This window comes from Erinaceus europaeus, chromosome 8, assembly GCF_950295315.1.
Source record: "Erinaceus europaeus chromosome 8, mEriEur2.1, whole genome shotgun sequence".
Classification (NCBI taxonomy): Eukaryota; Metazoa; Chordata; class Mammalia; order Eulipotyphla; family Erinaceidae; genus Erinaceus; species Erinaceus europaeus.
In genome coordinates this window covers 94013697-94039913 of record NC_080169.1, presented here as the reverse complement: position 1 = coordinate 94039913, position 26217 = coordinate 94013697, and the positions used below count along the sequence as shown (strand labels likewise).

The window sequence follows — 26217 nt, the reverse complement described above, 5'->3', positions numbered from 1 at the left end:
GTAACAACACTACAAGTAGTTACAGGGCTGGTTCTTAGTATAGTACAGATGTCATTCAATATTTTTAGCCGACAAACAATCAAAATTTAGTCTAATCTTTCAAATTCAGATTTCAGAATCATTGCTACTCTGTTAGAAAGTCCAAATAGGTTTTACTTTGGGGATTCAGATGAGGAAAATAAACAAGCTGCAGTGAGTCGGTGTAGGTTCTCTAGCCCCAGAGATCTGGTTCATCAAAAGCTTGGCAATAGTGTGAAGGTATTTCTGATTGTCTTTAAAATTTTAGGATAAAAATTTAAACCTGAAGAACAAATTCTAAATAATGTTAAAAGGAATTTAGGAAGAACCAAGGGCCCAACCCAGTGTTCTGAGACTAGAGATTATAGCAAGGGGTTAGCTGGTGGCACACCTGGTTAAGCACACACATTACAGTACACAAGGACCTGGGTTCGAGACCCTGGTCCCCACCTGCAGAGGGGAAACTTCACAGCCAGTGAAGAAGTGCTGCAGGTGTCTCTCTGTCTCTTTTCCTTTCTGTCACCCCCTTTTCTCAATTTCTCTCTCCCTCTATGCATTAATAAATAAATGTTAGGGACCTGGGGTGGTGGTGCACCTGATTGAGCACACATGTTACAATGCTCAAGGACCCGGGTTCAAGCCCCTGATTTCCACCTGCAAGGGGAAAGCTTTGCAGTGGTGAAGCAGTATGGCAGGTGTTTCTCTGTCTCTCTCCCTTCTCTATCACCCCTTCCCTCTAGATTTCTGTTGTCTCTATCCAATAAATAAATAAAGATAATAAAACATTCTTTAAAAATAATTTAAAAATAAATAAATAATTAAAAAATAAATATAATTAAAAAATAATTAAAATAATAAAATAATTAAAAATGAATAAATAAACTTTTAAATTAATTAAAAAATAATTAAAAAATAAATCAATAAACTTTAAAAAATTAAAATATAAAATAATAATTAAAAAATAAATAATAATTAAAAATAAAATCATAATAAAAAATAATAATTAAAAATAATTAAAAAATAAATTAAAAAATAAATAATTAAAAAATAAATCAATAAACTTTTAAAAATCTATTTGAAAAAGCTATTGTAGCCAGGAATTTCAGTCTTTTGGAGCATTTGATGTTAGCTCTCAAAAATATATTGCCCAGTAATGAATCCGTAACCCCCAGGACTACCGCAAGAAATAAGCATTTCACACCTCAACCCTGCCCTATGCCATGTTTCTACTATTGGCAAAATTAAGTATTCTTTATTATTTTTTTAATCACAATTCACCTGAATTGCCTACCTCTTCATTCAGAAATAATTATGTGTGTTCCCATACTACCCAAGATCTTCCTATCTGTATAGGCCCCAGATAATACCCACTCATTACAATGGTTATAACACACTTTTTTTTCTCACCTGCCCATTGCTTTGAGTTTTCCTCACAAACTTACTCTCTCCTCTAGAACATTCTAATTGATTTAGTGATGAAAACTGCAGTCAGTACTCTTGTTATGATCTTAGTTCTTCCTCTGTATTCAGTCTTTAGAACTATCTTAATTATATCTCTATAGTCAAAGTAAGACTTCCAACACTGCAGTCAAAGTCTTCCATATTTGTTTGAAATATGTCAAAATTCTTTTCATGACTCTAATTTTATCAGGCCTATACCTTCAGTTAAAATGTACTTTATTCTTGATTGAATGCTAATTTACTTCTGTTTAGATTTTCATTATGTAACTGTTAAATTGATTCCATTAGTCTTCATTGATTTTGTTGATACAGATTGGCAGTGTAGAGATGTTTAAGAGCCAGGAGCATTTCAAATCATGCCATACCCTTATTTTATTTACTCAAACATTTAAACTGTAATGTTTACTATATTCCAAACAGAGGTATAGATGACACCACATACACTAGTTCTATTATATTAGATTTTCATTTCAGTGGGAGAAAGAAAATAGTCTTGTAAGTGGACAAACAGAAGTAACTTATCTTCATTTTTTTCAAACTGATCTTTAAATTTCCTTTTTTTTTTTTTTTAGAGAATGCAACTTTCTATATTAACTGCACTGCTAACATTCCTACCAGAGTGTATAAAAATCCCTCTATTCCCTGTCCTCTAAACACATTTATTTTTTTGTCTTTGGGAAGTGTTCATTCTCAAATTAATGATGTGATATCATATTGTTTTGACATACATTTCACATATGGTCATTATTAAAATTTTTTGCTCAAAATCTTTTAACATAATATGAAAACTATCATTTGACTGTGTGTTCCAATAGGGTTCCCAATTGAGTTTTCCACATGGTATTGTTTCTCTAAATAAACATTTTTATAATTTTTAATTATTTGAAGGAAAAATGAAACCTAATTCAGGTTCTCTAGTAGCAGGGGGGTAAGTTGGGTTTTTCTTTCAATTATTATTGTTGATATTTCCTTTTTTTTTTTTTTTTTGCCTCCAGAGTTATGGTGTCTGCTCCTAGAGGACATTTTTTCCCATTTTTGTTGCTTATCTTTGTTGTTATTATTGCTGTCGTTGTTGTTGGATAAGACAGAGAGAAATCGAGAGAGGAGGGGAAGACTGAGGGGGGAGAGAAAGATAACTGCAGACCTACTTCACCGCTTGTGAAGCAAAGCCTCTGCAGGTGGGGTGAGCCGGGGACTCCAACAGGATCCTTATGCTGGTTCTTGCGCTTTGCACCATGTGCTCTTAATCTGCTGAGCTACCACCTGGCCCCCCCGATTGTTGATATTTTCTATCCACAAAATATCCAATAATTGGAAGATGGACGAAATACAAGAGGGTGCAATTTCACATGAATCCTGCACAAGGCAAAATTAGCTTGGTTATACCTGAGATGCAATAAAAGGCTGTAAGAAGGAAGCTGAGATGAAAGCAAGGAGGCACAACACAAAACCAAAGGAATCTTGAGGGACCTGTGTGGGCACTGACATTGTTAAACTGTGACTATATATTGTGGGTCATGGAAGGTAAGAATATTAAAAAATGGACTTACCATATATCACAGCATTTTTTATTCAAAAAAAACTTATACAAAGAGATTTCTCCATGTCAATAGTTCATGTCAACACTGTCTGCAATAGCCAAAATTTAGAAACAACACAAGTGTCCAACAACAGGTGAATGGTTTAGAACATTGTGGTCTATGCACAATGGAATACTACATAGTTGTAAGAAATGATGATGAATTCTTCCCTTTTTTATACAACATGAACAGAACTGGAAGTAATCATGTTGCAATATTAACAAAAAAGAGAAGGACCAATGCAGATTACCTTATTTATATGTGGGACTTAATAACTAATGCCAAGAAAGATGCAGGGTGAAACCTCAATAGACTTTGCCCTCTTGAAACAGATTTAAAGAATCAGAAGGGTGAAAGGCTGAGTTGTATGGGGAACTTAGGAGTCTAGAGTCTTGAGTGGATAAGAATGACAGTTTTGTATAGGATGAGGCCTATTGAACCTATCTCGAGGAAATATGAAAATGTACCCCTGTGATATCTGCAGTCCTACAACTTAACATTTCCTCAATTAAGTGATACTGAGAAAATCTCCTAAAATAAATGTAAGAATAGATAAGTGTACATAAAACATTTGATATTAATGTAGATAATTCTCATGATTTATTTCTGATTAATTATTAAAGTAGGTGATAGAAGGGCTGATCAAGCCAAGACAAATTAATTCATCCTGAACTAGTTGTTCATGGTTACCCATGTATAATTCATTTTCTCCTCTCAGCTTTCTCTGGCTTTTTATATTCAGGTTTGTCAATGGTAATGTTACCGGAAGCATAATTTCTCAGTAAGCTGAAAGTTACTGTAGATATAGATCTGAGAACACCGTGAAAAAGAGGTTATGAATTGAAGCAGGGACATCTTGCTTTGGTTAAAGAACACACAATTTAGTCTTGCACCATGACTAATCAAGGTCATCTTGTTATATTTCTTTAGTAACTGAAAAATAGCTCCTCATTTTGATCTAATCAGAACCTTGAACTTTTTCATGCACATATATTATCCCTGGTACATACATCCCTTTTTTTCTCTTTGTCATAATTGTGGTTTTACTACTCCAGGCTGAAGTCTTCAGATATACAGAGACAGAGGGAAAGAGACTTAAGCGGTGTGTGTGTGTGTGTGTGTGTGTGTGTGTGTGTGTGTGTGTGTGTGTGTGTGTGTGTGTGTTCAGTACAGCGGGGGCTAGGATTGAACCTAGGTTGTATGCATGACAAAGTAAGCAAACTCTCCAAGTAAGCTCACTTTCAGACTCATTCATCTCCTTAATCTTCTTGTGAAGTAAAAATTTTATCTTGTAAAATATGTAAGAGCTGAGCATATTTAAATCATGACTTTTTATTGATTTCTTGATTTAATAATGATTGACTAGACCATAAGATAAGTGGGGTACAATTCCCACCACCAGAGTTCTGCATCCCATCCCCTCCAATGAAAGCTTTCCTATTCTTTATCCCTCTGGGAGTATTGACCCAGGATCGTTCTAGGGTGCAAGTTGGAAGGTCTGGCTTCTGTAATTAATTCTCTGCTGGACATGGGTGTCCCAGCCTGTTTCTATCCTTCACTAGTAGAGCAATGATAGACTATTCTTTAATCCAGAGTGTTTCATGAAATTCCACAAATTATGATCAAAATCTGTAAATTCTAATTTAGATGGCCAAACACTAAAATATAAATGCTGCCATGACAGAAGTCAGCAAGAATAGTGCATTAAAGATTTTTAAAGTTTTCCAAGAAGAAGCCCAAGTGGTGGTTGAAAGGATGGGGTTCAAATCTTGGGTCCTGACCTAGAGAAGGTAAGCTTCATGAATGCTGAAGCATTACTGCAGGTGTTTCTATTTATCTCTTCCTCTCTATCTCCCTCTTCTTGCTCTCAATTTATTTCTGTCCTATCAAATAAAAGAAAGAAAATTACCACCAGAATTGAATTTGTCACACAGATACCAACTCCTAAAGATAACCCTTATAATATATATATATATATAGTTATTCTTGGCAATATGATTACACATGAGAGGAGAAAAGTCATGTTGTATCCAGATGAAGACTCTACTCGTCCCTTGCCCGTTGCCTGTTCCCATGAGAAGACATTAAGGAACAGTATACTACTCTATCTGCTCACTTTGTGCATCTCTGAGTACAGATATATTCACAGGGTACAATCTGAATTCCTGAAGTCCCCAGTAGTCACCCATCAATTCCTGTCACATGTATGCTATATTTTTTATATATACCACAGTTATTTGATATTCTATTCAGTTTGTTTCCCTTTGCTCTTCAGTTTTGGAAGTTTCTATTGAGATATCTTAAACTCAGAGATAACTTTCACAGTCATAGTGAGTCAATTATTAATTCCATCAGTCATTCTATTTTTTTAAATATTTATTTATTTAACCTTTTGTTGCCCTTGTTGCATTGTTATAGTTATTGTTGTTGTTATTGATGTCATTGTAGTTGGATGGATAGGACAGAGAGAAATGGATAGAGGAGGGGAAGACAGAGGGGGGAAAGAAAGATAGACACCTGAAGACCTGCTTCACTGCCTGTGAAGCAACTCCCCTGCAGGTGGGGAACCGGGGCTGGAACCCGGATCCTTATGCTGGTCCTTTAGCTATCATGGATCATACAAACTAAATAAAAGGTAAACTAGATAGAAGGGGCTTATATTGTTTGCCCTTCTTCCACATGAAGAATAGAGCCAATTTGGTTGAGTATTTGAAATCTCCTAAGAGAGAGAAAGGGCGGGGTCACTTACTAGTTTCTTTTTTTTTTTTTAATATTTTATTTATTTATTAATGAGAAAGATAGGAGGAGAGAGAGAAAGAACCAGACATCACTCTGGTACATGTGCTGCCGGGGATTGAACTCAAGACCTCATGCTTGAGAGGCCGATGCTTTATCCACTTCGCCACCTCCCAGACCACCACTTACTAGTTTCTGATAAGACTACAGTGCATTTGACTCAGAAAATACCTTTTTCTGAAAGCAAATCTTATTAAAAACCAAGTGCTCTATATATTCAAAAAAGCTCTTTTCACCTCCTTCTGCTAGATGAAGATTTCATCCAAACATTAAAACTTATGTTTTAAATATTAAAATGTTAAAATGCACAGAAATGTAAAGGTTTGTGTCCTTTCTTGCCTGTGTTCCTCTGGGTATTTGCTTATATCTAGTTTAAGCAGTTTGATATTGACATTCAGAATTTTCCCTCCATCAGTAGTCTGGCAGAAGTTTCTATTCTGATAAGTTGTAATTCTGTATTCACTTGTCTTCCAAATTTTATTGCAGTGTTTTGGTTTGTCTCTTCACTTGGTTTAAACCTCTTTTATTTTATTTATTTATTTATTTATTCTTGGATAGAGACTGAGAGAAATTGAGAGGAAGGAGGAGAGAGAGGAGGGGGAATAAGGCATCTGCAGCATGTCTTTATTGCTTGTGAGGCTTCATTCCTGTGGGTGGGGAACAGTGGCTTAAACCCATGTTAACCCTTATATGTTAACATGTGTGCTAACAAAGTGCAACACTGCCTAGCCACTTAGTATTTAAAATATAATTGCTTACTTCTCTGAAGTTGATTTTTGGCAACTTCTGTGTATGTTATATCCCAGACTAGAAACTACAAGTCTACTATGAGTTTCTTTGAGTTAAAGCATTGTCCATAGAAGGGCAGATATCTTTAAATTTTTTTTGCTTATAGTTTATTGATCCATATGCAATAAAGAAGGAAGCTATTGATATTTGTATGGAATTGACTTCTTGGTATCAGGAGGGAATATTCATTTCTTAGTAATGTGTCTACCTTGTCAGGATAGTTTATCGCTATTGATTCAATACCAATAAAAGGACAAGTTTCAAGCACAGACTGTGGTAGAGGAGATGATGAAAACAAATGGAGCCAGGTGATGGCACACCTGGTTGAGCACACATGTTACAGTTCTCAAGGACCCAGGTTAGAGCCCCTGGTCCCCACCTGCAGGGGGAAAGCTTCAAAGTGGTGAAGGTGTGCTGCAGGTGTCTCTCTGTCTTTCTCCCTCTCTATGCCTCCCTTCCCTCTCAATTTCTTACTGTCTCTATCAAATAAATAAAGATTTTAAAAAAATTAAAAGATACTAATGCAAAGTAAATCAAATCAATACACTGTTACCTAGGTAAGAACAGTTAGGGGAGACACAAGTTAGTTGTCTTTGGGAAAATATTGGATCCACCTGAAAGAGTAAATCACAGGGTTGATGTCACATGAAAGTAAAGTAAAGAGCAAAAAAGACAACCACTAGTAAGACATTTCCCACATTAAATATAGTGTAGAGATGTCCTGCTCTACTATGTTCCTCAATGCAAACTAAAGTTGCAGATGGTGTTCAGTTCCTGATCTGACCCCATTAAATACACACAAGTTGTTTACTATGGGGAGCCAAAACACCACTGATAAATTCCTGTTTGTGTTACCATAGAGAATATTATTTGTTGAAAAATATATTTATATACAAAAGTATTGTCGGACATTAAACCAGCACCCCCCCCATCCTGCATTGCTGATAGTATGGCCTGTTTACATAAATCATTGTTTTTTGCCTGATCTATCTTCTTTCTACCTGGAGACCCGCCCTGCCTGCAGGGTAACAGTAATCCCACTGGCTAAATCCCTGGAAACAGTTGGTAAGGAGGCTTCTACCTTCCCAGCATGCTTTTGCCCCCCCCCCTTTCCTAGCCATTTCCATTTCCAACTTGCCACTTCCAGTTTTATCCTTTAAAAGCCACTTCTGTTTCTGGTTTCTCTCTCTTCCTTGTCCAGATGTAGTGGAGGGCAGGCGCAGGAGGAGGCAGATGTGCCAGCCATTGCAGTTTTTCGCTCCATGTGGCAGTTTTTGGCTCCACGTGGCCTAACCTGCTGCACTCACGCCAGACTCTGGGGCTCCCGCATGAATAAAGGTTTGTATTGCTACCGCCATGAGCTTGGGTCCTGAATCATCTTTCTCTCCCGCCCGAGATGCTAACCTGGCAAAGTTTGAATTCTCTGTTTTGTTTTGTTTTACAGCATATAATCAAGCTATTCTCTAGATTGCATTTAGTAACATGGGCAACCATCTGAAGTGAACTGTGGACTGTAAACCCTATGATTTGATGTGATCTGGGGCCCATATTCAGCTTAGAAGCCTATGTGACCTCTGCATCCCTGTAGATTTGAGCTCACATTCTGTTGTCATGACTAGGAACTTTCCAAGATGCCCCAATTTTAAAACCCATCTTCTTCAGGTGGAAGGTAAAGCATGTTGTCCAGCTTCCCTTCGGAAGATGGAACTTTCTCGACCATGTTGATACACATTGGGAGCAAGGTCCAATGGGGGCCCACAAAGGGGTCTATTCATGATAGAGATGAACAGTAACAATGGAGAGAGGGATTTATTCAAGATCTAGGCCCATCATATCTGTTTGGGAATCTCAGGACTCCTTGAATAGTGCCCCAGCTGATGGGGTGGCCTGATAGTGACTAAAGAGTCATCATTAAAGTATGCCAGTCCCTTACCCTTATTCAGCTTTTGTAGTCCTTACTTTGATAAGGTTAGTTTTGGAGTGACTGAAAAAAGTATAACAGGGAGTAGGTTAGGAGGGTATATAAGTCTAAGTAGACACTATTTCATTAGGAACTTTATGGTGTCTTTTTAGGTCTTTCTACTTGCTTCCTGCATATACTGACTCACTGCAGACTATTCTGCCCTTTTGCTTTCAGGTATATACCCTAATTTTGCCCTAATATATATTGAGATAGATAGATGCATGTGAACATATGCCCTATCTCATGGGACCTGGTATATATCTATTTTTGGGGACTTTGTTAGGAAGTAAACCACCTGGAATGGAATTAGAGAATCCTATGAAAGGAAAGGTCTCACCAAAATAATGAGGCCAAAGGGTTGACATTCCACTCCTGAGATCTCTGGACACAGTCTAACATGAAGTTCACTGAGCAGGTGCTCATTGTGCTGATTAGGTTTGGATCAGCAGATGCAATATCATTTGGTTTGAATTGAGAGATGCATGCAGGAAATTGAGCCCCACTCTAGAGGTTCCAGGACTGGGGGAAATATAGGCTCTATAGAGGAAGCAGGAATTTTCTGCTGTCTTAGGGTTTAAGAAGGCAATAGATAGTTATTACTGTAATCAAATTATTTGGCAATTGGGTTAACTTTGAAAATCCTTGTTAGGATTTGCTGTATCATACACAACATCACCATAATTTATGTCCTTTGACATTATTTGTATATAGTTGAGTCTTAGAGAGTAATGCCACCAATTGAGAAGTTTCCCTATTCTTTATCCCTCTGGGAGTATGGACCAAATATCTCTATGGGGTGCAGAAGGTGGGAAGTCTAGTTTCTATAATTGCTTCTCTGCTGTACATGGGCTTTGACAGGTCAATCCATACTCCCAGCCTGTTTCTCTCTGGTGGGGTAGGTCTCTGAGTAGGTGTGTTTCCAGGACAAATTGGTTTCCAGGACAGATTATCTGCCTAGGGAAGTGAGAGATTAGCATTATGGTAGTATCTGCAACTTGGTGGGTGAAAAATCATTAAGATATAAAGCAGGACAAATTGTTTTAGAATCATAAACCTAAATGCAAGCATATGGCAGGTGAGTTTTGGGGTCTTCATGTTGGAAAAAGTTAGTAGGTCTATTTTCGGTATATTCCAAGGGGCCCATGACTACTTATTTTTGCCTGAGCCCAATAGATAACATGCAAGTGGGCTAAAGGTGTTATCTGGAAAGCTGGTGCCAGAGTGGAGAATAGAACTAGAAAGCTGGATCACGACAAAGAGTAGCTCCTGAATATGGGAAATGTATATAAATACTGTTAACTGTAAACCCTATTGATCTGACCTAGGGCCTATATCTATTCATATTTAGCACAGAAGCCTATAAAACAAAAAAATTAAATAAATCTTTCTTAGTTATAGGTTAGATATGCCAACAAATGCAAATTTTATAAGAGTTAATCATTTTGTTCTTTTTTAAAAAAAATATATTGATTTTTATTTTAGGAGGCTACTGCATGTCACCAGTCTCATAAGAAATATCATTGGGAAGTGATATAATGCTCTCTTAAGAGCCCATTTGTGAAAGTTATGTAACTAGTAGGCAATTATATTTCCTTCTGGTTAGCCAAAAATATGTCAGCTTTAATCCTTTCAACACTTGCTCCTTAACACATTGTTTTTATTTAAATTTTAGGATTGCATCTTTATGAACTTACATACTCAAAATTTCTTAACATATGGAACTAGCACACTGTTATGTCTTCCAAATGTGCTTTAGAATTTGTTTATTGGTTTGTCTACATGGTATAGTTTCAATCAAAAGCTAAACTTTCTTTCTTCCTTCCTTCCTTTTCTTTATTTTTGCCTATCAATGATGGTTCTGTGCCTGCACTACTCATCCAAGGCTCCTGCAGGCCATTTTTTCCATTTTTTTATTGGAAGAACTAAGAGAAATTGAGAGAGGAGGGGAAGATAGAGAGGGGAGAAAGATAACTGCAGAGAGCTTCACCATTTGTGCGCTTAACCCACTGCACTACCTCCTAGCCCCCAAAAGCCAAATTTCTTTATTCACATTTATCTAAATATAAAAAATATTCAGGTTGTCTTGTAGCACTGAGTAAGATGACATTTTACCTGAAACTGTTTTATTGTTGATATCTTGAAAAAAATTGTAGAGAATGACATAAAAAAAGAAAGAAGATAAAATCAAAAGCATGTGCAAATTCACAAAAATTTCAAACAAAGTAAAATTACCCTGTTCATTGCTGGCAACCAATAAGGGATAAACCAATTCACAGTGAATTTGAAGGTGTGATACACAACACCCAATATGAGGGACCATAAGGGACCTATGTAAACACAGACTGTTAACATTATGTGTATTTATATGTATTATGAAAGGTAAGAATATACAGGTTTACATTAAAAGTTCACACTTATGATTTAATGTAGAAATAAGTTATTGTTTAATTGTAACTGATTATGAGACTAGAGACTATAATAATCAACAGTCAAGGAAAATTTATTTCACCCTGGCTTAGCCACTAAGTATTATTCGTGTATAATGTGGGCTTTCCTTTCCTGTACCTTTTATTGGATTTTCACAGTCAAGCCTGATGGTGACAAACTTCCTGGAAAGATTTCTCAATAAGCCTAAGGTTAAGTACTAACTACAGATATAAATCTGGGGACAAATTGAGAAGAGGTAATGGGATATAGCTTTTTGAATCCTGGGACTCTTTCCTCACCATTTTGCCATCCACGAGCCACATTTAGCAGTTACCTGTGAATTAATCAGATCCTGAAGAAATCCTGATTGTATTTCGTTGAGTTTTCAAAGTGATTTTGGTTGCTTTTTCTAGTTTATTGGGGAGAGCTAAGTAGAGCTAAGTAGGGCTGCTGTTACTCTATAGCCACACCTCTGGGAGTCCTGCCAACATTTGATATACTATTTTATTAATGACTTGCTTAAATTCTGTCATCCACAATTACTTGTATATGTCATAGCATGCTGGACTATCACAGCATTTATCATACATTACTCCATAGTTTTCCAATCTTAGTATTAGTTTTCGTCAAATATGTAATGAATTCACTAGTGGCAAGAAGGAAGATTCTCCGTTTTGAATCTCTTACACTAAACACTGAGCCATGCAGGAACTTGGTGTTCAGAGAAGTATGAAGTATTCAGGTAGGTTAGAGATTGTGCAGGACAAGTGTCAACAACTATCCTATAGTTATTTCCCTCAATAAAATGGTAAGATAACAAAAGCACTCAATAAAACACAGAATTTCTTATGTTGGCATTTTTATTATTAATTAGAAAGAAAATATGAGGACATTTGTTTTCAATAAATTGGTAATAGCCAGTTCTTGTTTTCTCAGAAGAAACTGAACTCAGTTATTAAAGTTCTATAATTCACTTTTGACAAGAACAAGGAGATAATAGTTGCCTCTAAATTCTAAGTACATATTCACATTACATAAGCTATTTTCTGAGAATTTGTCCAATCAATATATAAAATTTAAAATAACTTCAAAAACCTAATGATGGACTGACAATATAGCTCACTTGTACGGTATACCTGCTTTGCATATCTGGGACTAGTTTTCAATGTGGCTCCTGTCTCACTGGAGGAAATTTTTTTACTCTGGTATCTCTTAAACTCTATTTCTGTCTCTGTCTTCATGTACAAAAACCACCCTGGAGCAGTGATGCTCTGGAGATGAAAAATATATATTTTAAATAAAAATTAGAACACTATGTTAATAGTCAAGATTGAAAGCAAATACTGATTCCATCAAGACTATAAGATCAATAGTTTTAGTAGTAACATCATCATTGCTATAATTATTATAATTAAAGGTGTCAATAAATGTCCTCTGTATATTTGTTAGTTTTCAGTAAAAAATAATGCAAGTTAAATTTGTTCCCAAGAAGATAGTCTGTTTTAAAAGGCAAACATCTTTGTTTGCCATATGTTTTGATTCAAATTCCAAATATAAACCCTACAGTGTAAAGGAAATATCACAAGATTGAACAATACAAGCTATTTATCTTATTCAATATAACAGTGTAAAAGATATCAAAATATAAAGGATGGGAAGCATAATTAACACTGTATCTTTACTAGAATAGTTTGCTTCATATATATTGTTCTGAAGATATAAATGAGTGGAAGCATTTTTCCAGTTAACACTCTGACAGTCTTTTGGGGCATCACTGAAAATGGCTTCCACTGAACACCTGACTTTGAGACACTCACTGACGTCTTTTCCAGGAACACATGGAGATATTAAGCCAGGTGGCATGGAAGACAAAACATTCTTGAGATTCTTATAAAGTCTCCCTTTCCGTCTAGAAATCTTTTTAGCTCTATTTATTTGAGTGGAACTTATACAAACATTGTCACCAACACATACGTTAATATGATCAATATCATTGATATCTTTTCTTGTATGACAAGTGACATTAGCAAAACAGCTACAACTGAACTTTTCATAGAAGTATTTCAGATCTACAAATCTGGGTTCCCCACTTACAGAGTATCGTTCACAGTGCCCATATTCAATGTAAAAACGATCTGAGCTCAAGTGAAGGTAATGATCTGCATCCCAGTTTTTCCTTACACATAGTCCTTGACTGTAGCAAAGCACTTGGCTACACATTTTGGCTGCTAGGGTAACATTGATCATGTATGGTATAAGTGTAGTCTTCATATAATTGTCCAGGTCCATGCAAGATTGCTATAAAATTATAAAGAGACCTGAATACCAAGTTATACATTAGGTTATACATAAAATAATTCATTACAACAAGCAATTTCTAATGGAACACCAACAACATACCCCAGTAAATATACAAAATAGTTTACTTTTTCAAGTGATATTAAAGGTTATTTCCAATAACATATGTAGGTGACTATCACATTGAATTATTGATTGGTTGAATTTTAACCTATCGTATTTTCATTCTACCTTAACAATTGGTACACTACTATAATAGGAGGGGAAGAGATGATGTCTTTGGTAAAGTTTTGAGTCAGAGTTCTATCAGGAGTCTAAACTGAATTAATAAACAGTTGTGTTGGTTTTCAAAATCTCTCAAGCTTTCAAATTCTTATTTTCCTAAACTTGCAGTCTAGGAAAATTAGTTTACCAGGCTATGAATAGTCTACATCACCTGCAAAGAAAGAACAATTATAACACCTGCCTCAAAGGGTTATTTTGAAGATTAATAGCTCATAGATACACAAAGGTTCTTGCTTCATGACCCATCTAATAGATTTCATCGATAAACCAAGAAATTAAAAAGTGTTACAAGAAGTATCATGCTTGTCATATAAGTTTAAACAGTCCTGCAAAGAGTTTTTTCAAATTATCAAATTATCAGCTCAAAATAATCAGACATGTACAACCGAGTGTAATTTACATTAAGTATATGTATAGCTCAGAGTGTGAATAATTTACAGAATATTTATGTTATGAGTATGTAAATAATTCAGTCTGTGACTAGTGTGTTCTAAAAACAGGACATTATTTTTTGATTTTTTAATATTTCTATTATTTTAATTTATTTATTGGATAGAAATAGAAATTCACAGGAAAGGGGAAATTTAAGAAGAAAAGAGACAAATAGATACCTGCAGCACTGATTTACCACTTTTTTATTATTATTATTTATTTATAAAAAGGAAACACTGACAAAACTATAGGATAAGAGGGGTACAACTCCACACAATTCCCACCACCAGAATTCCATATCCCATCCCATACCTTGATAGATTTCCTATTTAACCCTCTGGGAGTTCTCCCTGCAGGTGTGGACCAGGGGCTCAAACCTGGGTCCTTGTACATTGTAATATGTGCACTCAATGAGGTGTGCCACCACTCAGCACCAGACACTGTATTTTTAAAAAACATAAACGACAATTCCTTTCTTTCATCAACAGCCATTCTATTGTGTGAACGGTTAATGTTGGCCCTCAGCAAACTAAATAATGTGATGATAGTAGGTCAGCAAACATGAAGTCCTGGCCACTTCCATTTGAATCTATTTTATGCGACCTTCCTAAAGTTGATGCCATCAGTGGTAACCAGAATTACTGACTTTAAAAAAATTATGTTCTGGGCCAGGTGGTGGTACACCTGGTTAAGCACACACATTACTGTGAGCAAGGACCCACGCTCAAGCCCCTGGTCCCCACCTGCAGGGGCAAAGCTTCATGAGTGGTGAAGTAGAGCTGTAGGTATCTCTCTGTCTCTCTCCCCACTCAATTTATCTCTGTGTCTATCCAACAATAAATACAATAAAAAATATGTTTTTACTTTGGAAACTGTGACTGTATTATCTTGTTTGACAAACGGGATTCTATAGATATAGTTAAGGATCTGATTCTTGACATAGGGAGAGTATAATGATATATCTTGATGGGTTCCTTTTTTTTTTTTTTTACAAATCACCTTATTAGGGGACTAATGCTTTACAATATAATTCTTGCCACATAGTTACAATTTCTCATCATATGAGTACTTAAAAATATAGATATTTCTCTAGCTGAGGTTTAAAATTTTTAAAAACAATAGAGAAGGAGAAGAAATTCAAATAAAGGAGTATGCTAAAGGTATTAGGAATGCTCATGAGTTGAAGCATGTAAGAAGATCTGGACGGCATTAGACAGTGAGAAATAGAGACCTCTATGTCACAACCATGAGATTAATTCTGCTAACAGTCCAAAGGAGTAAGTCAATACCCTCCCTTAAATAGGAGTGCATTCCTGTGGCTATCTTGATTTATTTTATTTTACTTATTGATTTTATTGCCTCCATGATTATTACTGGGACTCAGCACAAGCACTACGAATCCACTGATCCTAGCAGCCATTTTCTCTTTTATTTTTACTTTTATTTTCTTTCTATTTTATTTAATAGGTCAGAGAAAATTTGGGAAGTTCCAGAGAAGAGAGAAAGATAGAAATCTGCTGACCTACTCCTAAAGTATCCTGCCTGCAGGTGGACAGTGAGGGCTCTAACCTGGGTCCTTGCACATGGTAACCTGTGCATTCAACACAGCCTGCACCCAATACCTTGATTGTAGCTGTTTGAGACCTATATTGAATATGTTGATCTAGAAAACTCTAAAATAGTAAATTTCTGTGGTGTAAACCATTATGGTTTATTGGGATTTTTGTGGCAGCAAGAGATTTCTGAACCTTCTAAAAGCTTTGCATAGCACTTAGAATGAACTTCAAGCACTTCTCTTAACTTACATACTACCTAATCCAGGGGCCAGGCATGGATCACCTGGTGGAGTACACGCCTTATAGTGTACAAGAACCCAGGTTCAGGCTCCCAGTCCCCACTCTCAGGTTGGAGGCTTCACAAGTGGCGAAGTAGAGCTGCAAGTTTCTATTTCTCCCTCTCCTCCTTCCCTCTCAAATTCTCTCTATCTTTATCCTAAATAAACAAAAAATAAAATAAAGACGCACAACATGATATGGTTCATCCTTACTTCCTATTTTATATCACTGGGCGCACCACTGAGTGCAGCCAGAGCCCACTCAGCTCCCTCTTTCACTCAGCCCTCACAGTCTGACTGCAGCAACACCAGGGGGCAGACTCTCCTTTCAGAGTGAGTAAGCACTTCCAGTCCCTAAGGTGAAAGCACTGACATCATTGCAAACACTCTCTCAGACCACCAAGAACTAAACTAAACATTCTACAACAAACAGAAAGTTCCCAAACATAGAAATCCAATAGCAGCCTACTTAACTACTACAAGGTCAAAGAGGAAATTAATTAAATATAAAATTCACATATTTCTGGAAACTAATGAAAACACAAGTTATCAGAATATTTGGGACACAGCTAAAGCAGTACTCTGAGAGGAACTCATAGCCATCCATCAGAGAATTCTACAATACCTTTAAGGTGGAGATAATACCTATACTTTTCAGGATTTTCAAAACTATTGAAAAGAGAAGTAATACTCCCTATCACCTTCTATGAAGTCAGCATCACCCTGATGCTAAAAGTCGCTACAACAAGAAAACAATGGACCCATACTCCCAGTGAACACATGTGCTGTTATTGAACAAAAGTCTAGCAAACCAAGTATAGCAGAACATCAAATAGATAATACATTATGAGTAAGTGAAATTTACCCCAGGGATGCAAGTTGGATCAATATAAGTCAATGAATGGAATTTATCACACCAACAAACGGAAGGTAAAAGAAAATTCTAAAACTTCACTAGGTAAATTCTAGAAACTATTAGACAATATAGCATATTAGACAATATAGCAGGTAATGGGCTGTAAAGTTAATATACAAAAATCAGTGTTTTTTTCTCAATAAAAATACTTCGCTAAAGAAAAAATCTGGGCATTAATTTCTCTTACTATAGTAGCAAAAATAATCATGTATCTTGAAAAAGCTAATAATGAAGGAGAAAGGCTTGTACTGAAAAAAGCAGGGGTCATTATTCAAAGAAATAGAGATATACAAAGAATTAAAGGACATATGATCCACATGGATTGAAAGAATTCACACCATCAAAATCACCATCCAGGAGGCCTGTGGTGTTACACCTGGTTAAGTACACATAGTACTATACGCAAGGACCTGGGTTCCAGCCTCTGCTTTCTATTCACAGCAGAGACGTTCCACGAGCGGTGACACAGGTCTAAAGGTGTTAGTCTTTCTCTCTAACACCCGCTCCCCTCTCAGTTTCTCTCTGTCCTATCAAATAAAATAGGGGGAGAAAAAGGAGAAAACAGCTGCCAGGGGCAGGTGGATTTGCAGTGCAAGCACCAAGCCAGAACGATAACCTTAGAGACAAAATTAATAAATAAATATAAACTGCTCACTCAGGGGCCAGGAGGTGGCACACCTGCTTAAGTGCGCACATTAAAATGCGCAAGGACCCAGGTTCAAGCCCCTGGTCCCCACCTGCAGGGGAAAGCTTCACGAGTGGTGAAGCAGTGCTGCAGGTATCTCTCTGTCTCTCTCCCTCTCTACTTCCTCCTTCCCGCTCAATTTCTGGCTATCTCTATCCAATAATAAATAAAATAACTTAGTACTGGGTGGAAGGTCCCAGGTTCAATCTCCTGCACCACCATAAGACAGAGCTAAACAGTGCTCTGGAAAAAAGAAGAAGAAGAAGAAGAAGAAGGAGAAGGAGAAGGAGAAGGAGAAGGAGAAGGAGAAGAAAGAAAGTAAGAAAAAAACCACAGTGAGATAGTACTTTACACCTGTGATAATAGTATACAATAGAAAAAAACAGGCACAAGTGTTATTGAGGGTGTTGGGGGAAGTAACACTTCTACACTGGTGGTGAAAATGTAAATTGGTCCAACTCCTGTGAAAAAGCAGTCTTCAGATGTCTCAGAATACTAGAAATGGATCTACTACGACCCATCAGTTTCTCTCCTGGGGTTTTATCCAAGAAGATACACACCTATATACATAGGAGCTTTAGTTAAAATAGCCACAACATGGGGAGTGGGATGGTAGTGCAGCCGGTTAAGTGCATGTGACGCAAAGCACAAGGACTGGCTTAAGCATGAGAGTTCGAGGGCCCCCCAACCCCCCACCTGCAGGGGAGTCACATCACAGTCGGTGAAGTGGGTCTGCAGGTGTCTTTCTCTCCCCCTCTCTGTCTTCCCCTCCTCTCTATTTCTCTCTGTCCTATCCAACAACGAACGACATCAACAACAACAATAACTACAGCAACAATAAGAAGATAAAGGCAACAACAGGGAAAATAAGTAAAAATCAAAAAAAAAAAACAAAAAAAAAACAGCCAAAGCATGGAAACAACACAGATAGATGTTCAATGACGTATGCGAGGCTAAAAAAAAGTTGTGATATATACATAAGGGGTACTACTTAGCTGTCAACATGACATCACCTCTTTGCCTCATTCTAGATGGAATTTGAAGGAATCATGACAAATGAGAAAAACCAGAATGAGAAAACTGTATAACCAGAGTTCTCATTCATACTTGGAACCTAAGAAAAAAAAGACAGGGAAGACACAAAGTAAAAACTTAAACTTCACTTATCTTGAATGGATCTTGTAGAGTCATGTTATTGAGGTAAGCACAGTCAACGGCCAAGCCTTTCCCGCTACGAGACAAATTCTCAAGATCTTCCCGCACAGTCATCACCACCCAGCTATCATCCACATTGGTCTCCAGCTCCCACTGATTCTGTGCTCGGAGAAACTAAGATGGAACTTTCGGAAAGCAAACTGGTGTCTGTTCAGTGATCTTACCAACAAATCTATTCCTGCAATTCCAATTAACTCTATCCCCTCTGAAGATTCCTACAGGCGCTTCTGCCAAGCCATCTTCAAAGCAGCTTCCCAAGCCAATCCTCATGGGAGACGTGCTAACTATACGCCTTGTCTTGATGCTGAATGCGAGCAACTACTAAAGCAGTATGATGAGTCGGGCGACCCAGATGTGGCTGACCATCTCATTGCCTCCCTGGATGCAGCACACCAAGCCCGCTGGCAACAACTCACGGAAAGTCTGAACTTCACCCACTCAAGTAGGAAGGCCTGGAAGCTTCTTCACAGACTGGGTGCCGGTAGCCAACCCCCTCCTGTCTCCCATCCTCCCGTATCTCCAAACTCAGTGGCCAGTCACCTAACTCAAGTTGGACGTGCTAAGATCGACCCAGTCTGGAAAAGAGAAATTTCCCACGAGTGGTCATCCCACTTCCGGTTATCTTGTCCATCTCCAAAACTCTCTCCCTTTACACTGTCTGAACTGGAAGATGCTTTGAAGATGGCTAAACCAGGAACAGCTGCTGGCTATGATAACATCACCCCAGAACTCATTCTTAACCTGGGTCCCGCGGCAAAGAAGTGGCTCGCTTCATTCCTGTCCCACATCTTGGAATCTGAGTCTATGCCCAAAGTTTGGCGTCGTGTGAAGATAATAGCGGTATTGAAACCAAAGAAAGACCCAACACTGGCCGCCAGCTATAGATCAATTTCTCTCCTTTCCGTGTGTTACAAACTCCTTGAGAGGCTGCTTCTGTCACATATTTCTCATCTTACAGAGAAATTCCTATCACCCGCTCAAGCTGGTTTCCGCCCAGGAAGATCTACCTGCGAACAAGCCCTGGCCCTCTCAACTTACATTGAAAATGGATTCCAGAAGAATTTAAAGACGGGTGCTGTCTTTGTTGATCTCACAGCAGCCTATGACACGGTCTGGCACCGTGGTCTCCTAGTCAAGATCTCAAGATGCCTGCCTCCATGGGTGGCCAACACTATATCAGTTCTTCTCCAAAACAGAAGATTCCGGGTGCATCTGGGTGACAAGTCTAGCAGATGGAGACTTGTCTCAAGTGGCCTCCCCCAGGGCTCTGTTCTGGCTCCTACGCTATTTAATATTTACATCAATGACCTTCCAGAAACTTCTTCAAGGAAGTTCATCTACGCCGATGACATCTGCTGTGCAACTCAGGCATCCAAGTTTGACATCCTCGAGGAAACACTCAGGAAAGACATGTCTCTGATATCTGATTACTGTAAAAAATGGCGACTAATCCCTAGCACTGCAAAAACGGTATCATCTGTTTTCCATCTACACCATGCCTCAGCCTCACGTGAGCTTAATGTGCAGCTTGGCGATACGAGAATCTGGCATGAAGCCCAGCCAGTCTATCTTGGCGTTACTCTCGATCGCACTCTGTCATTTCACAAACATCTCATAAAAACTGCAGCAAAGGTGGGCGCGAGGAATAACATCATTGCAAGACTGGCCAGCTCCTCATGGGGTGCGAGCGCTTCCACACTACGATCATCCTCTCTGGCATTATGCTATTCCACTGCAGAATACTGTGCCCCAGTATGGTTCCGTAGCCCCCATGTCCACTTGGTCGATTCCAAATTATATTCCTCCATGAGGATAATTTCTGGAACCATCCGTTCCACCCCGGTTCCATGGCTGCCAGTTCTTAGCAACATCGCCCCGCCAGATATTCGTCGGGATGCGGTATCATCTAAGTTCATTTCCCACGTCTGCGCTCGACCGGACCTGCCAATATACGCGGATATCTTCGCCCACCCTGTCCAACGCTTGACGTCTCGTCACCCAATCTGGTCCCCTACGCCTACACTGAACTTCTCTGTTCCAGACTCTTGGAAACAGAGTTGGCAGTCAGCTGAGGTAAAGAACAAACACCTCATCTCAGACCCCTGCAAGCGTCAACCCGGCTTTGACCTAGCACGTTATGATTGGGCCCTCCTCAATTGCTATCGAACAGGCCATGGCCGGTGCGCCGCTATGTTCCATCGCTGGGGAGCCAGAGACGACCCGAACTGCTCCTGAGGCTCCAGACAGTCTATGACCCACATAGTCAACGACTGCCACCTCTCCAGATTCAAAGGAGGTCTCGAAACTTTACATCAGGCTCAACCTGACACTGTTGACAGGCTACGGAAGAAGGACAAACGCTAGAAGAAGAAGAATTGAGGTAAGCCAAAATGAGGAGGAATACTGATTATCTCACTTATAGATGAACAAGATGTCCTTGTTAAGAAATAGGGACAGGGGATCCCGCTGTAGCATAGTGGCTTAAGTGCACGTGGCACGCAAAGCACAAGGAAGGGCTTAAGAAACCCAGTTTGAGACCGGCTCCCTACCTGCAGGAGGGTCACTTCACAACTGCAGGAGGGTCACTTCACAACTGGTGAAGTAGGTCTGCAGGTGTCTGTCTTTTTCTCCCCCTCTCTGTCTTCCCCTTCTCTCTCCATTTCTCTCTGTCCTATCTAACAATGATGACATCAATAGCATTAATAACTACAACAAAAATGAAAAACAACATGGGCAACAAAAGGGAAAATATATATAAAAGAAACAAGGGGGGGTCAGGCGGTGACACAGTGGGTTAAGCGCATGTGGTGCAAAGCGCTGGGACCGGCTTAAGGATCCCAGTTCGAGCCCCCGGCTCCCCACCTGCAGGGGAGTCGCTTCACAGGCGGTGAAGCAGGTCTGCAGGTGTCTATCTTTCTCTCCCTTCTCTGTCTTCCCCTCCTCTCTCCATTTCTCTCTGTCCTATCCAACAACGAATTGCTTCAACAAGGGCAATGATAATAACCACAATGAAGCTACAAGGGCAACAAAAGGGGGGGAAAAAAATGGCCTCCAGGAGCGGTGGATTCATGGTGCAGGCACCGAGCTCAGCAATAACCCTGGAGGAGGAAAAAAAAAAAAAAAAAAGAAAGAAACAAGGACAGAAAGGGAAAACACAAAGTAAAACTTGGGCTGGTGTATTGCACAAAAGTAAAAGACTCTGGAGAAAGAGAACAAGGAAGGAGCTGAGGGGGCTTTTGGGTTCCAGTGCATAATGGTGAAAAAGGACCTGCACTGGGGATAAGCGTGGTTTTCAGACACCTATCACAGGGAGATGAGAAAGTATATCCATGTGTCAACAATTGTACTGCACACTAGCAATTCCTCAATAAAATGATAGAAAAAGAAATAAGAGGGGGCCAGGTGGTGACACACCTGGCTGAGTGCCCCGGCCCCCACCTTCAGGGGGAAAGCTTTGCAAGTGGCAAAATAGTGCTACAGGTCTCTCTCCCTCTCTATTATCCCCTTCCCTATCAATTTCTGGCTTTCTCTACCCAATAAATAAATAAAAATAATCTTAATCTTTTTTAATAAATAAGAAGAGGTTTGAGACCTAAGTCATTCTGGTGGAATAAGACTATGGTTCGATTGAGGGTAAAATGTAATGATAACTATCTTTGGGAAATGTGAAAATGTACCCATGTGACAACAAAAATTCTGTAAATCAACATTTCCTCAGAAAATTTATATTGTTATAATGGTATCAAATAATAAAAACAAATGTAAATGATGGAGTGACTAGACTAGTTGTAACTTGTCAGAAAAGACATAGCACAAAATACAAAAAAAGAAAGAAAGAAAAAATGAAAGAAAGAAAAAAACACCAAAATCAGAGCTAGTGAATTAATATTGAAATTGAGATTGTCGGGTCAGATTGTGGCGCACCTGGTTGAGTGCATATGTTACAATGTGCAAGGACCTGGGTTTGAGCTCCCAATCCTCATCTTCAAGGGGAAAGTTTTGCAAGCAGTGAAGCAGTGCTGCAGGTGTCTCTCTCTCTCCCCCTCTCTATGTCCCCCTACCCTTCAGTTTCTGTCTCTATCCAATAAACAAAGATATTTTTAAATAATAAATTAATTATTTTTAATTTATTAAAATTAATAAATCTTGAAATTAAGAAAATATATTGTGGCCCTACTTTTCTGTTAGAAGTCATTTATCCTGGAGAATCTTAATTATTCTCACTGATTCATTTTTCTCACTAGAGATGGATACAATATTTCCAAACTTATATGACCTTATGAGAGATAATCTCATTCAATCTGTTTTATTAGCACTACTACTAAATGCCAAAAATAGTATTTACTATAATCCAACCCCACAATAACCCCAAAGTCTTAGGGGAAAAAATAGAAAGAAAATGCTTTCATCACCTGCCAAATCAACTTACCTTACTTTGGCTAAAATTGAGGCTTCCCCACAATATACTTCCAGAGGCACCAAGAGCAACACTTTCACCAAGTGTACTCACAAGATCCATCTATAATGGGTTAACAGAAATAAAATAATATTGTTGTACATAGAAGAGTAAAACAAAAGATATTTATTCTGAGACAAAAAAATAATTCATTTATCTACCAACAATTTATTTCTATTTTTCATACACTCCCTCTCTACTGTATCAAAAATGCAATGTCCAATACTTTTTCCAAGACACGTCTATGAATGAAACAGTGAAATGAGTCAATACATTGTCTGAGTAATTACTCTCCATGGTTGTGAAAATACTATATGATTATTTTAAAAAAAAAAGGAAAGAGAGAAAGGAAAAAGAAAGAAGAAAGAAGGGGAAGGAGGGAGGAAGGAAGGAAGGAAGGAAGGAAGGAAGGAAGGAAGGAAGGAGGAAAGAAAGAAAGAGGAAGGAAGGAAAGAAGAAAGGAGGGAAGGAAGGAAGAGAGAAAGAAAGAAAGAAAGAAAGAAAGGAAGAAAGGAAGAAAGAAAGAAAGAGCAAGAAAAAAGGAAGGAAGGAAGGAAGGAAGGAAGGAAGGAAGGAAGGAAGGAAGGAAGGAAGGAAGGAAGGAAGGAAGAAAGGGGTCGGCGCTAGCCAGCGGGTTAAACACACATGGCAAGAATCCAGGTTGGAGCCTGGGTCTCCCCACCTGCAGGGAGGTTGCTTCACAGGCGGTGAAGCAGGTCTGCAGGTGTCTATCTTTCTCTCCCCCTCTCCGTCTTCCCCTCCGCTCTCCATTTCTCTCTGTCCTATCCAACAACAATGACATCAATAACAACAATAATAATAACCACCACAATAGAACAATAAGGGCAACAAAAGGGGAAAAAATAGCCTCCAGGAGCAGTGGAGTGGATTCATGGTGCAAGCACCGAGCCTCAACCATGGAGGCAATAAACAAATAAATAAATAAGATAAAATAAATAAAATAAAATAAAAAGAAGGCCCAGCAGATGGCTCAACAAGTAGAGTATATGCTTTACCATGTGTGAATCCCTGGGTTCATTATCCAGGCACTGTGTAAAATGTATGAAATATATTCTCACTTTGTATCCCTATAAAATGTCTTAAAGATTATTAAAGATATTTCAAGAGCAGGGCGGTAGCACAGTGGATTAAATGCACATGGCGCAAAGTGCAAGGATCAGAGTAAGGATCTCAGAGGCCCTGGCACCTGCAGAGGAATCGCTTCACAAGCTGGGAAGCAGGTGTGCAGGTGTCTGTCTTTCTCTCCCCATCTCTGTCTTGCCCTCCTCTCTCCATTTCTCTCTGTCCTATCCAACAACATAAACAACAAGGGCAACAAAACGGAAAAATAGCCTCTAAGAACAGTGACTCCATAGTGCAGGCACTGAGCCGCAGCAATAACACTAGAGGAAAAAAAAAAGGTATTTCATTCTCCTAAACGTAATGATTAAAAGAAACTCACTAGGTATTATTATGGACACAACTTCATGACACTCATTCTTCGTTTTTCTGGGGGTTTTGTTTGTTTGTTTGTTTGTTTTTTGTTTTTTATTGAGTTGGCTAATGCTTTACCATGCGTAGTTTCATTATGTACCAGCGTCCCAACCCTCCGACTTTTTTTCTTCCCCTTCCCCTCCAGAGTCCTTTGCTTTGGTGCAGAGTCCATATTTCACTTTGTGTTCTCTCTCCCTTTTCCTAATTACTAATTTACACTAATAAGTGAGATCATTGACACCTCATTTTTCTTACCTGAGAAAGGTATTGCGCAGGTGAGTCAGTATAAATTGGACGGGAATATATAAAAACAGGTAATGGGTCATTAACATCACGCACTTTAGAAACTCGAATGGCTTCCTGAATACGATTTCTGACAAAAAGAGTGGCTAGTGGAGAAGATTTTATCTTGGAGCTCAAATAAATGGATGGGTAAAGGGCTGTGCTTTCACTCCATAACCAGTTGAGTTCATCATTTCTTTTTTTTTCTATGTCGAAGCAATGTCCAGTATAATTGGGTTTAGTATAATGATAGTTGTAGCAATCAGGAAAAAGATAAAATCCCCAATAGCGTTTTGGCCTAAGCCTTTTCCCCAGTTTTATAGTTTCTACCATGAAATTCTTTCCTGCTGTTTCAAAATTCATTTTGGCTGTATTATTGATGGTTCTTGCATTAAGACCTGAAGTTTGGTTCTGAACTAACTGAATAGACATCTGTCTGTAAATATTTTTAATATCCCAGTTTCTTGACCAGAGAGGTCTCCACTCTTGCCAGTCAATGACAGCCAAACCTACATCATCTACCGGAAGGTAAAGGTAAATGTCAGTCTTAGCTTTTTCCAAATGCTTTTGTATGTCTCCACTCTGGGGAATTCCTCCATGCCAAATCTTGTTTTTACTTATATGAGGATAATTTCCAAGTCTATCAGAATAAAATATTCTAATACTTTGTCCTTTGACATGTATCTGGGGGCTTCCTACCAAAGAGAAGTAGCTCGTATCTACTGTCACATTATGGTTTTTAGTACAATATTCAGTTGGGGCATTCCAGACCCAGAGGTAAGGTATATTTGGGAGAATGGGAGGTGCTCTGAGATCCTGAGTCAGATACATTGCAAATGGAAGAAAAACTAACACTGTCTTAAATGTATCACAGACACAAGCAAAGTGCATAAAGATGATATGCTTGGACCTTCGTATTCCCATGACAAAGAGTAAAGACTACAAATAACACTTCTTTTCCTAAATGCTTTGGGGAATTCAAAAATCACAAGTTGTATATACAGCTAAATATACATATAAATATACTTGATTCATTTAAATATCATTTATTTGTCTTGCTGTATGTTTCATGAATCTTTTTCCAGATGCTCATCTGTAATTGAAAGAAAAGAATATAGAATATAAATTTATGCTATTACCACATTTCTCTCAGAGATGAAAAACTTTACAAAAAGACTTCAACTTTAAGTGCATGATGTTTAACATACCTGTAGCTATAAAGTCCTACATATTTCAATTGGTAAAATTATTTTCTTTCAAAATTAGTACAAAAATTAGCAGCCAAC

The 26217-nt window shown here is 38.3% G+C and overlaps 1 protein-coding gene across 1 annotated transcript in view; it reads right to left on the bottom strand.

Annotated features, from left to right (window-relative positions):
* LOC103121171 (hyaluronidase PH-20-like) overlaps positions 1 to 25855 on the bottom strand; it is a 45774-nt gene extending 19919 nt beyond the window's left edge. The window contains exons 1-3 of the mRNA XM_007531688.2: positions 24905 to 25855; positions 23129 to 23218; positions 12852 to 13332 (exon numbers count right to left, since the gene is read on the bottom strand). Of these exons, the coding sequence (XP_007531750.2) occupies positions 12852 to 13332; positions 23129 to 23218; positions 24905 to 25855 (1522 nt within the window). The remainder of the gene's footprint in view (positions 1 to 12851; positions 13333 to 23128; positions 23219 to 24904) is intronic.
* Between the last annotated feature and the right edge of the window lie 362 nt (positions 25856 to 26217).